At 52.9% G+C, this 15139-nt stretch overlaps 1 protein-coding gene across 2 annotated transcripts in view; it reads right to left on the reverse strand.

The window, feature by feature from the left end:
• Positions 1–743: 743 nt before the first annotated feature.
• The window catches only part of LOC144471296 (uncharacterized), a 213452-nt gene continuing 199056 nt past the window's right edge, over positions 744–15139 (reverse strand). For both annotated transcript variants that reach the window (XM_078183195.1, XM_078183196.1), the window contains 4 exons: positions 7146–7525; positions 3762–6854; positions 2835–3244; positions 744–2517 (listed from right to left, as the gene is read on the reverse strand). In XM_078183195.1, the coding sequence (XP_078039321.1) occupies positions 1954–2517; positions 2835–3244; positions 3762–6854; positions 7146–7440 (4362 nt within the window). In that variant the 5' untranslated portion in view covers positions 7441–7525 and the 3' untranslated portion in view covers positions 744–1953. The remainder of the gene's footprint in view (positions 2518–2834; positions 3245–3761; positions 6855–7145; positions 7526–15139) is intronic.

The raw sequence follows: 15139 nt of genomic DNA on the forward strand, positions 1-15139 counted from the left end.
ATATGCAGGACGCTTTCTCCTTGGCCGGGTAGAACGGCGTCAGGCCGGCCTTGGGAGGGGTTAATTGCAAGGAAATGCGATAAAGCGGACGGGAAGCGTTTCGTCGAGACGTTGGAAAATTTATGCGAGCGAGCCGCGAAGAGAGCCGGTCCTGCTTTCTGGAAAGGACGATGCAGTCGTCGTCGTCCCCGCCACTTCTGTTGCATCGTGCTGAAATAGTCGAGGGAACCGCGTCTTTTAAGGATTTCGATTACCCTCCGCGACTACTTCTGTCCGAGCAAGGTTTCACCGCGAGCTGAAACACTTTGAACCCGAGGAGGTGATGGTCTGCTTCGGACGAGACCGTTTAAGATTACCTCGGCCGTGCTGCGATCAGATTAGTCCGCTGCAAGCTCGTTCTAGGGGAAAACGCCGACGCGACGCTTGGAAACTTTAGACCGAACCCTCTGATCTCGAGTTGTATCGTACCTTGTTACCAGACGCTGTTTTTGGTATCGACGCGGAGGAGCGCATAGGCTTCCAAGCGGTGTAGCCGAACAGCTTTCGACTGTTTTAATCTTTGGGCGGATTCGAGCGTTTACGCTTTGCAGAAACTCGTATTATTCCTCACTTCGCGCTGTACGTATTTGAACAAAAGCGACCGACGAAATGAAAGAAACGGATGGGCGAGGTGCGGCGCTATTGAAACACCAGGCTAAAAAAGAATTTGCATTTTTATTACAGTGACGTACGTATATATTACATGACACAGTGTGTGGTACATCTGAGATCTCTCGTGATGCAATCGGACGACTCACACCTATCGAGCGTTTATTTTCCGTGGCGCGACGCGTCGGGCACACAGTTTATCACCATTCTCTCGTTCTCTCTCTCTCTCTCTCTCGCTCGCTCGGAATCACGCACCCACGCACACGCACAGAGATGCGCACAGAGTCGGTGCTCTCTCTGACAACGAGATACCGGCATTAACCGATCCCCCCCTTTCCCCAGCGGCGGTATCGCCTGAACAGCAATTCGCTGGATATTACACAGCGCGGAATCTAATTTCGAATGTGTTCCTGATAACAGCCGCGTATAGCCTATGGTACAGCGAAGAGCGCGCGATATTCGGCGCTCGCTCTTGACGGGTCGCGACAATAACTATCATTCTATCGAATGATTCTCGGCACTCGAGAAACGCGCGTTTCTCCCGAGAACGAGACATCGGACACCCGTTCTCCGTATGTTTTGGCGAGTTTGCTCTCCCTACCGTCGAGAGACAAGCGGAATCAAATGATCCTATAAATTGAACTACGGTTCGCTAGATGAAGAGTCGTCGAAAAACGCTCGGCTGCCTCGTCCGGCTGGCAGCCTGTGGGGACCTGTACAAAAGATGTCGATCGCATTGCGTCGGACAGCGTCGCGTCACGTTGCGATTCGTCAACGTCGCGACGCCGCGGGGCGTCCTGGCTGGCCCCTTTTGGCGATCGGAAGTTCAAGAACGCGCTGCGAGCCTCGCGCCGCATTGTCCGGGCGGATTCCCGAGCCATTTGGAAACTACGATGCGATCTTCCGCGTGGCCGGTTCACGCGCGCGCGCGCGAGCGCATAATCGTAAATCGGATCGCGACGATATTCACGGTGGATGTCGTAGCCGCCGGTCGCTTTGTCCTCGCTATTTCCGACGGACGAGCCGGCGGCCGGGTAAGATTCGTAGAAAATCACATAGAAAATGCTCGATTTGTCCGCGGTCGTCGCACTCTCGCACTAGCACCACGATCCGCTCGAGTTGTTCGTTGCTAATCCCACGGTTCTCTCGGGATCGTTTCGCGATCCCTGGACTGGGTTCCCCATAGTCTGTGGGTCAAACTACCGAGTCGGGTGTGTTTCGCGTTTGCCGCTTAACTCCAAGTTGTCCCTGGAGTCTTGCTCAAACGTTCGAAACCTCCACGAGTCGGCAGTTTTTTGCCTTGTCTCATACATTCAGGTTCGTGTTCCCCATGCTATTGACGAAGTTCGAGTTGTGCCCCTCTTGGCTGGCCTGTCTACCGGCGTGGCCCGCCTCTCCGCTCTGTATGCTGAAGTGCCTGTACGAGATGTACTCGGGAGGGATCGGTTGCTCCCTCTTTACAGTCTCGCGCTGCTTCTTCACCTTCAGGTATCCTAGGACAGACACCAACAGCAGGAACACCACGAAGCCCATGCAGCAACCGACGATCAGGCCCAGTCGCCTCGTCAGGAAACTGCTCACGCTGCCCACATCCCCCATCGGGGCACCGTCGCTGCTGATCACCGCCTCCGGAGCTTCCAACGTCTTCACCTCGGTGCAACGGCTCGTCGTCGTGTCCGCCATTTGCAGGTCCGAGACGGACTCGAAGCTCTCGTAGTTGGAGAAGTTGTACTGGTCCACCGCCTCCTCTTCCACGTGCTGGCTCATCCAGTTGCCCAGCCCGAACACGCAGATCAGGTAGCGGCTATTCGCCGCCAGCTTCGATAGCTTCGCCGAACGGCTCGACGGCTCGAGGATTCTTGCTCTGATCTGTAACACAGGGTATAGGGTACAGGATGCAGGCGGAGACCGATCACGCTCAATTCTTGTTGAATGTTTTTTGATAGTTGTCCAATGTCGCGGCCAAAATGAGTAACAATTCGTTTTCATCTGTTCGCGATGAATGACGCAGATGACGACTGTGAATTTTCTTTGAATTCGAAAAGTTTGAGGAAGTTATCTGCTACGTGTTATTTTCAACCGGTTTTTTAGTTTATTCTAATTGGTATTGGTGTGTTTTAGTATCTGTTCTCGATGGAGGTGGACAAGTCTGTGAGTAAGTACGGAACGAGTACGAAGTAATGTACCTCGTCGATATTCTCGAAAGCATGGTAAGCCACCTGGTAGCCTCTAATACCGGAGTGATTCCTACTCTGCCAGGAGACCAACACGGAGAACGGCTGGATGTCCTGGATCGCCAGCTTCAGGATGAGGGGCGCAGAGCAGAACGCGTGCGGGTCCAGATCCAGGAACACCAGCCCCCGTAATTCCGGCGGCTGTTCGCACCTCAATAATCCGCTGTCCATGTCGTTCATTCGCAATCCTCCGCCTCCGCCTCCGCCACCACCGATGCCACCGCCGATGCCGCCGCCGACACCACCTCCGCCGCTGCCGCCTCCGCCTCGGTTCCGACCCACACCGCCACCTACCAGCTTCTGGTGATCGCGCAGCCACTCCCATAGCTCCTGGGACTCGCAATCGCAGTGCAGCGGATTCTCTGCCGGGGACAATCACGTTAAATTCCGCTCAATTATAAAATAACTCGACTGTAGAACCAAGCTGTGAAACGTTATTCTACAATCCCGTGGTACAATGCGTTTTACCGTATACGGTATATACTATATGCGCGTTCCATAACCACCGATCGTAACGCTTCTCTTCGAATCGGTAATCGACGCGGCAAACACAGCGATGGGAAAAGCCTATATTTTTTTGTTGAAGCTAAATTGTGTCACATGTAGAAATACTCGGAGCGTAGCTCAAACGAAATAGCAAATGCAAAAATTAATCGACCCGAGAGGGACGTCTAAAAAGTTCCAACGTCCGAAAATCAGCTGACTACGGATATTTCGGTGGAAATAGGTGACGAGGTTACGGGAATGACAACGACCCGATTGAGAATGCCGTTGGGTATGGGTTTGATCGAAATGCGAGACGAGATGGTCGCAGGAAACGATGCTAATTCGAAAAGGAGCGACAGACAAAGGGTCGAAACCTGAATCTAGAGATCTCACCTTCGGCCCTGAGGCTCCTAATCTGCGTCTCGAGCGGTCGGAACGCGTTCAGCGGCAAGTTGGCCAAGTAGTTCCTGCTCAGATCCAGGATCCGTAGTTTCTTGAGCGGCTTGAAAGCGTCGGGCGAGATCGAAGATATCCAGTTGCCGTAGAGATGAAGTTCGGCCAAGTTCTCGAGATGCTGGAACGTGCTCTTCCCGACGCCGCTGATCCGATTGTACGATAGATCGAGCACCTGCAGAGCCTTTAGATCCGGCGGGAAATCCTCGAGCTCTTTCAACCTATTGTGCGTTAGATTGAGCAGCCTGAGGTGTTCGAGCCCCTTGAGCCTCTCTTGCGGGAGCAGCTCGAGCTCGTTGGTACCGAGATCCAGAGTGAGGAGCTCGACCAGGCTCCGGAAAGCGCCGGGGGACACTCTGGAGATCATGTTGTTCCCCATGAAGAGATGCATGAGCGCGGGGAACGCCTCGAAGTCCTGGCTTGTGACGATGGTCAGGTTGGTCCCCGAGATGTGGATCTCCTGCAGCGTCGGGTATCTCGCCTCGGAGCTGATCTCGTGGATCCGGACCAGAGGATTCGCGGTGACGTTCAGCCAGGCCAAGCCGGGGATGTTCTGAGCGGACAGAGCGACGGCAGGGATCTGATGGAACTTGTTGGCAGCGAGCTCGAGTTTACGCAACAGGCTCGACCTCGCGAAGAAATTGGCAGGCAGTGCCGTCAGCTGATTGTGGCTGAGGTCCACGGAGATCAGTCGGGACAGGTTGACTCCGGCGAACCCGGACAACGCCACGATATAGTTGCCGCGCAGGTCCAGCTCCCTCAAGCTGACCAGCCCGTTCAGCCTCGACACGTCCACGTTGAGGATCGCGTTGCCGGCCAACGAGAGGAACTCGACGGTGGTGGCGTTCGCGAACGCGTCGTACGGGATCTCCTGGAACCGGTTCCCGTCCAGCTTCACCTCCTTCAGCGAGTCCAGCCCGAGGAACAGAGCGGCTGGCAGCACCCTCAGAAGATTGTTACCGAGCAACAATTTGGCCAGGTTTTTGTTTTTCGAGAACATCTCCGGTGGCACTTTGTACAGCTGGGCCGAGTCCATAGCTAGGTGCTGAAGAGAGGGCAGCCCGTCCAGTGAGTTGCTGTTGATCTGACTGAAGTTGTTGAAGGATATCCTGAGCACCCGCAGACCGGGGATGTCCAGGCGATCCAACGCAGTGGCGGTCAGACGATTGTGTTCCAGATTCAGCTCATAGAGATTGTTCAGGCCGCGGAATGCTCCATTCTCGATCACACCGACGGTGCAGTTCTTCAGGTTCAACGTCCTTATCGGCAATCCCTCTTGGAAGATCTTGTCGTGGAGAACATTCAAGCGATTATTCGCCAGATCAAGGACGCGAAGACGCTTGAGCGCGGTCAGTGCGTACGGGTCGAGGCGTCGGAGTCCGTTGTCCTGAAGGTACAGCTCCTCGAGCTCGTGCAGCTCGGAGAAGGTCCTGGCGGTGATGTGGCCGAGTCTGTTCATGCTGAGCTCGAGATACTTGAGCGCCTGCATCGGCTGGAACGCGGTGTCCTCGATCCGCGAGATCGAGTTATTGGTCAAGTAGAGTCGCTCCACGAGAAGCAGATCGCGGAACAGCGGAGCCTGCAGCCGGGTCAGTCGATTGTGGCCCAGCCACATGATCCTGACCGAGGCCTGGCCTCTCAGCGAGTCGTTGTGCAGCACGCCCAGTCCATTGTTGTCGAGCTGAATCGAGACCAATGAGCTGCCGCCGTTTCCGTTCTGACCAACGTCGTTAGACACCTGGAACACGTCCCCCAGAACCGCCAATAGATTGCCTTGCAGGTTCACGTGCTGCAGGCTGTGCAGAGACCTCAAAGCGCCCGTCTCCATGTCCGTGATCGCGTTGTTCTGCAGATGCAGCTCGAGCAATGACGGCAGAGGCGCGAACACGCCTCGCTTCACCTCCGTGATCTGGTTATCCTGCAGCCGCAACTCCCTCAACGACTTGGCTTTGGCGAACGTGTCGACCTCCAGCTCCCTGATATTGTTTCCGTCGAGGGACAAGGTCGACAAGTTCTCGCATGGCTCGAGAAAGTCCTTCGGCACGTTCTCGATGTAATTGCCGCTGAGATGCAGCTGCGCCAGCTGACTCAACGTCGCCAGACCCCTCGCGTCGATTCGCCTGATCGCGTTCTGCTGGAGGTACACCACCGACAGGCTCGTGCTGCCAGCGAACGTTTCTGCGGGGATCTCGAGGATATTGTTCTCCGCAAGGAAGAGTTCCTTGAGCTCGGGCAACTTCGAGAACACGCCGCGGATGTAGTGGATGTGATTGTGGCTAAGGTCGATCGACCTGAGCCTCTGGTTCGCTCTGAATATGGAGACGTCCAGGGAGACGATCTTGTTGTGGCTGAGATCGATGGACTCGAGGTCGGTCAAGGATATGAACGCGTCCTTGTCAACGAACTCGACGGCGTTGTAATAGAGGGAGAGCACCTCCAGGGACGGACAACAGCGGAAGCAGTTCAGCGGGATCTTCTTGAAGTTGTTGCTGCTCAGATCGAGAAAGTTCAGAGCGTCCAGCCTCGAGTAACCGTCTTCGGGAAGCTCGGACACCTCGTTCCAGGCGAGCCTCAGGGACGTCAGGTGCTCGAGTCGCCTCAGCGACGTCATCGGAAACACCCTGACCTTGTTCTCGGCCAGGTCCAAACTCGTCAGGGTGTCTTCAAGGCCCGCGAACGCGTACTCTGATATCTTGACGATCTGATTACCTTTCAGGTTCAACTTGATCAAGGACAACCCGTAGAAACTGTAACTAGGAAGCTCGTGCACTAAGTTCGCCTCTAGGTCCAAGGCTTTCAACGAACTCAGGGTAGCCATGGCCTTCTGCGGCACGTGCGGCAGCCGTCCCGAGACCAGCCCCAGAGACTCCAGGCTCTTGCTCAGCCGCTTGAAAGCGTCCTCGCTGATCTCGCGAATCGCCGAGTGCGAGATTTGCAAGTTCCTGATCTGGGAGCCGGGAGGAAACGCGGCCGCTCGGAGCTCCTCCACCTTCCTGTCCAGCTCGTACACGCTCAGGGACTGTACCATTGCCCCTGCAACAGCAGCGGTCGTGAATTAGTATTTCTTTTATGGTATTTCCTTGTCCAGGATACGTTGATCCTAAGAGAAGTCGCGGCTACTTTAACGCCGTGGACTCGTCCGCTCGGACGGGATTTCGGGTCACGGTGTAGGTATGTATATAGTTAGCGGTGTAGATGTATACGTAGGTTGCGGTATAGGCAGCGGTAGCGGAAAGGACAGGAATATCCCGGCTGGAGGAAACGGAATCCGGCGTTTTATCCTAATTTATTCGGCGGTGGTAGGCAGGCAGCCCGGTTACGTACCTTCTCCCTCGGCGGCGTGTATCACGCCGGACAAAGCGCTCCTCAGGGACTCCTCCGTGGCCCCGGCGCATTCCAGGAACAGACCGTCCTCGAAATTGTAGCAGGGACAGCCGGGTATCGTGTCCGGGGGCGGGCACTTGGCGCTCCTGGCTTCCTGTGCTGCCATGCACGCCGCCAGCACCACCGAGTAGATGAAACGGAATCCGTCGCGGCTTCCGCGGCCTCCGTCCTGTCCGCCGCGCGCCTCCGACGAGCCGCGCCACTTGCGCCTCGTACGCGGCCACGTCGTCCACATGTTATTATTATCGCGCCGCTCCGTGCCCGGCCCGTCTCGATCCACTCATCCTTTCCCTCAACCGCGCTTCGAGACGCTGCCTCGCCTGCGAACAATGCACACCGATATGGAGATAGCCTTCACCTTCGAAATACTAATAAGCACGTGCACCCCGCTGTCAGCATTTCTCAATGTGATACGATAGCTCTAATATAATATAACTAGTGTGCAAGTAAACCAAGGAATGCATAGACTGAAATGTTTCTCTTTCCAAGTTGTATAAATCGTCGTCGTTTTCACACAGGTCTTCCAACGCTTCCGGTCAAGTCCCCAGACTACCCCCTAAACGTCGTATTATTCTAGTTGCACCTAGGGTGGTCTGCTCGTCTCGCCCGATAACAGATGGCTCTGTCCCACTTGCCAGGTTCAAGACTCATCGATCCAACCAACACGCGTATTCTGCAATCCGATCGCGGTAACTCGTATGCAGCTCGCGGTGTAATCGACTTTGCTTAACAACGCCAATGAAGTTTTGCCAGACATTATAATTGGGTAAGTATGGTTGTTCGATCGAAAATTCCATCCTCGGAACTTCCGTAAACGTTTTTTTTTTCTTGAACATTTAAGTCCGTTCGGAACGGTAATCCATCTTATTCTACGTTCCGGGTTCAAATAGTTCCTCGCCTATTCGATCGAGAAATCGATTCGAAAAGAGAAGAGGAGAGGAAGCAATTAGTTGGTGCGAGGGCTAGTCTACGCAGGACCGTCGCTTACGTCGACGAATAGACAATTCTATTTCGGCATCGCTCGGGGTTCTACCAGGCTGGTCCGGGAGCGATCCGTCTTATTTTAGGTGCTGGCCAACTACAGCGTCGAGTTCCGGTGTTGGGAAGTTCGGTGGCCGTTAACGGGCAGCCTGGTTTGCCCAACCGGTGGTAGACCACCAGTGTTCCCCGTACAAGAAATGTTTTGATACCTTTCGCAGGGCATGCTACGTCCTCCCGGGGGCCTCGCGGCGTTAAACATTGCACAGCGGGATCGGGGATCAGGATAGTTGATGCGGCGCGGCGTGTGGAAACTTCAAGAGTTCGATATTAACTGGCGCGCGCCGGTCGACGAAACCGGCAACCGGCCCTAGTGTATCTTGGCTCCTGACCATGCTTGCTGCCCGCCGAACTTCCACACGAATTTCCCGTTGGTCCACGCTGAAATTCTTCGTGCTCGCAGCTCCGATTGCGCAGCCAGGTGTGTTTGCACAACTCGGAGCGCGTACTCCCAAAGCAAGTGGAACAGCGATCAAAATATTTCTGTACCTTGTTCCCGGAAAACAGTCTACGGTACTCGCGCGAAATCATTTACAATTCCTTTCTGGGGCTAGGAGGAAAGCATTTTATCGCATTGGGATATGTCAGAAAAGACTCTTGAATTTTTGTACATCCTTTATCGAGTTAACGACGTTCTGCGTCGCGGCAGAGCGAGTTATAGCGGTTGGTGCACCGTTGGAAATGACTGTCGAAGTTCGCCGCAGCCGTTTAATCGTGGGCGCAGCTTGTCCGGATAATGGACGGCCCGAAGCGTGTCCGATGACTACGTAAACCCGCGCGAGGGAGGGAGGGAGGCGGCGTCTCGAGAATGGGAGCGAGGGTTTCGTTGACAATGGGGTCGTCGATTGTGTAACAGCCCGTAATGGTGTCGAGATACTTGGCCTGTTGAATCCGGCGCAGGCACGCCTGTCAGATAACGAACGGTTACGTTCTACTTAATTATGCACGGGCCTGATGCGCGACGCGGGATGCGCAACGCATCGTTCGCATCGGGTAATACCTACTCCGCCGGCTTGGGAAATGCATGCTCGATCGTTCCGCGAAGCCTCCATTCTCTACGCGAGAATACATTGTGGCTGCGCAGCATCGTCCGGCCATAACATTCGCGTTCTACTTCTTTCGAGTGCCACTAGCGCGCCGTTTGCCCGTTTATAGAGAAACCTATTCTATCGTTTAACACTTTGGAACGAATCGTCGTTTTCCATGGTGCTCCGTGCACCGATAATCCGTTACGACTTCTGAGGTCGTTCCGAAATCTTAAATAACCCGTGGATTCTCCGCTCGGTGTCTCTCGGCTGCTACATTTACTTACGGGTCTCCCCGCGTTTACTACGATCTGCGCCACGAATCATAAAAACGACTGGATCGTTTCTTACGAAAGGCTAATAAGATGCAAAAAAGATCGCCTTTGTAAAAAACGAAGGGCACGCCTAAAATGGTCTACGGTCGGAATGATCCGCGTCGGTTTCTTGACGAAACTTCCGACGATAATTTCGTCGCAGAACCCCGTTTGAGATAGCCTGTCCGATCGCAGGCCGGTCTAGACCACTTAGGGGTCTGCGTTCGAGCAGCCGGGGTGATAAGAAAGGAACCTTGGAGTTCTTCTAGCTGCTCGACCATAAACCTTGCAATCTCTCGAGCGGTATTCTATTCTAAAGCACTCTGTACGTAAAATAAGGTTTTTACGCCGGCAGAATTCCGCCGGGTCGGCGCGGTGCGGCACGTACGTTATGCACGGTAAACGGAGAATAAAACCGGTTTTATCGGTTAATCAGCATCTAATCCGTTCCTGGGAACACCCTCGCGTTACAGAATTACGCACGAAAAAGTTCGCGTGCGTTTTTATCGGCTTATCGCGCATTAACATTTTCTTGGAATATTTCTTCGCGTACAACGACGCGGCGCGAGCCCTTCTGCGTACGTTTGGACACGCGCGCCCGCAGTTGTGCGTCGATGTTTCGTCGGGGAAAGAAAAAAGATTATCGAGCGAAAGACCGAAACCGAAAGCAAACGAGCGACGGTCAAACTGTGTTAATATTAACGCTATCGCAGAAACCTCGGCTCCCGGATCGATAACGCGAGTCTGCCGCCGGTCGCAAAATATTTATTCTGATTCGATCGTTTCCACTCGGTACGAATCGCGTCGATCTAATCTCTCGCTGCGAATTCGACGGTATGTACTCGCCGCAGACACGCGCGATCGTGGTCAGAAGACGAGGGAAAAGCGTCGTTCTATTCTCTCTCTGGGAAATAAATGGGCAATCGTGGCTTCGAGTCGTTTCTGTGCCGTTGTCACACGAGGGTCCCAATTTCGAACGTCGTTGGTCCGAGCGCTTCGATTAAACGACGTGAACGGCGTAATATCGATAAAGATTTCACGCACAGAAACCCGGAGATCAGATCTTAACCCTTCGCATTACGTTTTCTTAACGCGTGTTTACGACTGATAGATTCCTATGCGACAATGATAATTTATATTCATTGTTCGACTATCGTTACTTCGATGTTTAAATATTGGCGTAAAACGGATAGAATTTTATTTCAATTTAACATCTTTAGTACCGAATTCTCATTGCGAGGGGTGAAACGAGGTTGTAGGATAAGGGGTTAAGGAGCCACGGACATTATCGGAGATGAACGAATACGAATTTCGAGTATATCAATGTTTGTCGGAAAAATATGTTATACGCCGGGGGCGTGCAACGCGAACGGTGCACGTGAGCTGTAAACTACAATTACGGTTGAAGAATCTGCAAAATCGCGGTAAATTTTCCCGCAGCGAAGCGAGCCTCGAAAAACACGGATAAATAACTTGAAAGTTGCACAGCGTCCGGTTGATGCACAACCTTTGCGGAAAAAAAACAAGTCGAGCTTTCCTAAAGGAAAACGGACGCGGCCGGGCAAAAAACGCGACGCGCCCGGTAAAACGAATGACGCCGAACACAGAGACGAGTTCTTAACTGCGACTGCGACTGCAGCTGCCACTGCGAATGGCGCGCATTACTGTGACAGGTCCCGCGCTAAAAATCATATTAATATGGCAAGCCGTGCGACGCGTAATCAGGCTTACGTCCGGGCGCACGCGACCGGCAATGATTAAAAACTTGCATTACACGTGTGCATTAATTAAAAGCGCGGGGACCGTACGGACGCCGCTGGAATCATTGATTTTTCCACTTGGCAGTCGACTGTGACCCGAGGGGAACCCGAGACGAACCCGGCGGGGTGAACTCGAGGCGAACCGGCCGCGATCAGCGACCGGCGCGACCCTCTGGCAAAGTTGGACCCTTTGCTCGACCAGAGAACCGCCTGCGCCGACCTGGAACGCGTGTCCCGGCGACCATATTTTTTCGAAACTAACGGCTCGTCCCTGGCCCGACGTTCGGCCGAGCCCCGAAGATTTACCCCGGACGCTAAATTACGACCGGATGATCTTCGGGATCACGATCCGCCGACGCCCGACGCCCCTGGAACTATCAAGCGCGCCAGACAAAGCGATAAGCCTCGCGCGGGCTTAAACTTTCATCCAGCCGCCGTTGATTCACGCGCCCTCTCATTTTTCTCTTTAGCCAGGGTCAATTTTAACGCGCGACAACGATCTGTAAGATGCTTCGAATAAACGAGCACGGTCTTCATTGAAATCGCTATTTTCAGAGAGCCGAAAATTTCCTCGGCGTTCCCAAAGATTCACGAATAGATCGCACGGAATATCGGACGAATCTATCGATGGCTTCGTCCGAAAACATCCTTGGAATATCGGATAATTTTCAGAGTACGAAAAACAAGAACAGCCCTTCAGTTTTCGTTTATGCTCGAAGCGAGCTCGACGCAGCTTCCTCGAACCAAGAATCTTATTATCTCGCCTGGACCCAGCGGAGCATCGGCTCGCCGACGATTCCTCTTTCTTTCATTTTACATCGTTATTCCAGCATTACACTCAATGCTGGAACGAGCTGCTGTAGTTCTCGGAATTTTGCTTACGAACGATCGCAAAATAATACCCGGCGATGTTTTTTTCTTTTTATTATAAACATATCAAACATAGTCATGGACGAGTTGGTAGAATTACGAAGGATCCGATGCTGTTGCCCGTAATGGGGACCAAATAGTGTAACGTTTATCGATCTTTTTTCTAATCGATCCCGGAAACCGCATCTTTTAAGGACGTTCGCGGATAAACTTCGCGAAGGAATTAGAGTAATCGGAGGGGTGATCGACGAGGTGAAACTACGCTCGCGACTACCGTCGAACTTCGCAGATTCAGGTAATAGATAAAAATATCCGATTACGAGGAGCAACGCGACAACGGCGATCGAGGACACGATAATCTCGAGTACAATATCCGTCCAAGAAAATCATTGTTGTTCGGCAAGTTCTTTGCGAAGCTAATCGCGAAACTTGCCGACGGAGCAGAAAACGAGTAAGAAAAATAAGATCTGGCAATGGGAAACACGTAGACCCGGAGTTACCTTGAAACACTTCGATATACTTGCTTCGTTTACTTAGAACATTTTCATTTTGAATTTTTAACCGGAGACGTGGAACCCCTTTTGCTTCCCAGCTTTTCGACGGCGGAATGGAACACCATATCGTAGAACGATTGAAAATTGGCTAAACAATATTTATCCGAACAAATTCCGTAATTAGACTGTAATTACATTGTTGCGGAAGAGTCGAAAGTGTTCTCGGTAAATAAGCGATTCTTCGCGTAGAATTCGATTGACAAAGCACTCGATAAACGATACAGCGTGCCCGGAATCCAAGCTGGACGAAGAAAATGCGGCTCCACCGGCACACGAGCAATTTCTGGGAGAGGATCGACTTTCGTCGTCGAATTAATTCGGCGAGCGGTGCGACGCGATGCAACGCATCCCGATGACTGTGTTGTTATTACATTCCCAGCTCTACCGAGCCATTAATGTTCTCGGATGCGCGGAGGTGTCGCGGACGCCTCGAAGAGAGAAACGCAGCCGTCCCTAGGGACGAGAATGCGTCGCGGCAGGATCGAGCCGAAATATGGCGAGGTTTAATAAAGGACACTGGGTTTCTACGACAGGAACGCAGAGGCACACGGCTGCGTCGACGGAGACACTCGGCGGCACGTTTAATTAAGCGTCGCTGCGGCGCTTAATCTCCGAACTGCATCCGGCCACATCCTCGAAACGCGCTAGACGAAATTGAATATTTTCCTTGGCTCGTTCGCCCGGTTCTGGATGCGCCTGTTTATCGTCGCCAGGGCCCGAAAGAACCCGTTTTTCGGCTGCTCGAGCCACGGGGCTCGTGGCTTTCACCCATTCTAAATTGTGGAAAAATTTGTCCTGTCCCTCGAAAACTAGTCGCAGCTACCCGGAGGAAATAGCCACGGGTGGCTTGGACTGTTACTAAGGCGAGATTAAATAGTCCTCGGACTCGGGAACGATCTCTCCAGCTCTTCGCAGACGTGTTTCACCTGCTGGCTGCTTTACGGAGTGCGCCGCGTCTTTGAGAAGTTGTTTGGATTTGCTGGGAGGAAACGAAAGTCTGCTGAGCGAGGTTTAGAGGTGTGGTTTTCGGAGATTTTCGAAACGTTTCTCTACCCTCCATTCGACGCGAAAATGAGTTTCCTTCGACAAAAGAGACGCCCCAGGTTTTGTCGAGCACTTTGTACGATACAAATAAGTGGAACAAGTCTAATCAGGTCGGACGAGACAGCGTCAAAGCGTTACGAATTTTTCTGGCTCTATGTTCATTCCTGTTCGCGTTTGGTAAGAGCGAGAAAAGGAGGAGCCCGATTCGACTTGGTGGTCGAAGCAAAAATTTGAGCAACGTTCCAAGTGGAATAAGTCGGTCATTGGTCGGACAATGGCAGCACTCTACTGATATCTATGTATGTAGAATTGTAAACAGACTCGAGTAGAAAATCCAGTCCATCTGGCAGACGATTCCAGGTTGCTCGTATCCGCTGCACGTCGAGTATGTCCGTCTCGTCGTTCCTCCTGTCCTGAGACCATAGATCGATATGCATTTTCCACGATATCCGAACCGCGCGGAGAACAGCACGGAGACCGCCGCAAATAATAACAATAATTGTTCCGCTCGCGAGTTATTTTTTTCGCTCGTATCGAGAAAAGAGTATCGTCTGGAGCCCAGAGAGAACAATGGGAGGAGGGATGGCGCAACCGGGTCAGCAACCATTTTAAAAACCGTCGGTTTTAATATATCGCGGTTCGCCGGGGCCGATAGGCCGATATATCTCTCCATCTCGCCATGAATATTGTCCTCGAGGCGAACCTATCGATCCTGCCGTCGAACGTAAACGGAATAAAGCGGGAATTTTTCGCCGAGCCCCGCATAGCAGCTGAGAGCGTCGCCGCGCCTCGCAGGATGAAAATAAAAAGGGGAAAGGACTCGGTTCCTTCTCATCGATTAAAACGAGAGGGCCGATATATATGAAATATGTCTACTATAAAGAAAGCGACGCGCTGGATCGGGCCGGGCCGGGCCGGTGGTCGCACGTCGTTGATTCGAACGCGAAAGGTATCACGGCGCCGCGGCATGTCATGGAAAACGGGAATCGTGGCGTAAACTGCAATTTCTATTTCGATCGCGAGCACCGAAGAACCGAAGTGCACTCGAGCTTCCATTACCCGAGTTTCCGAAAGCGGAATTGACTTCGCGCTGCCGCGCCGGCCCAAGTTCCCTCGAACCGATCTGAATTAGGAAACAGGGAAAGAGCTTCTACTTTCACGGCGGGCCAGACTTCGTTATTGAAACTCCCATCGATCGGTCCTTGGCCCGCGGCGACGACGTACCGAGCGTCGCCAGGATATACGTATAACCTTTCATCGGCCGAGCAAACTTTTCCTCCCGGAGAAGCTAAAGGATTTTCGGATCGAACGACTAATTTCCGGCGCCTG

Source organism: Augochlora pura, chromosome 6 (genome assembly GCF_028453695.1).
Source record: "Augochlora pura isolate Apur16 chromosome 6, APUR_v2.2.1, whole genome shotgun sequence".
In the NCBI taxonomy this organism is placed as follows: Eukaryota; Metazoa; Arthropoda; class Insecta; order Hymenoptera; family Halictidae; genus Augochlora; species Augochlora pura.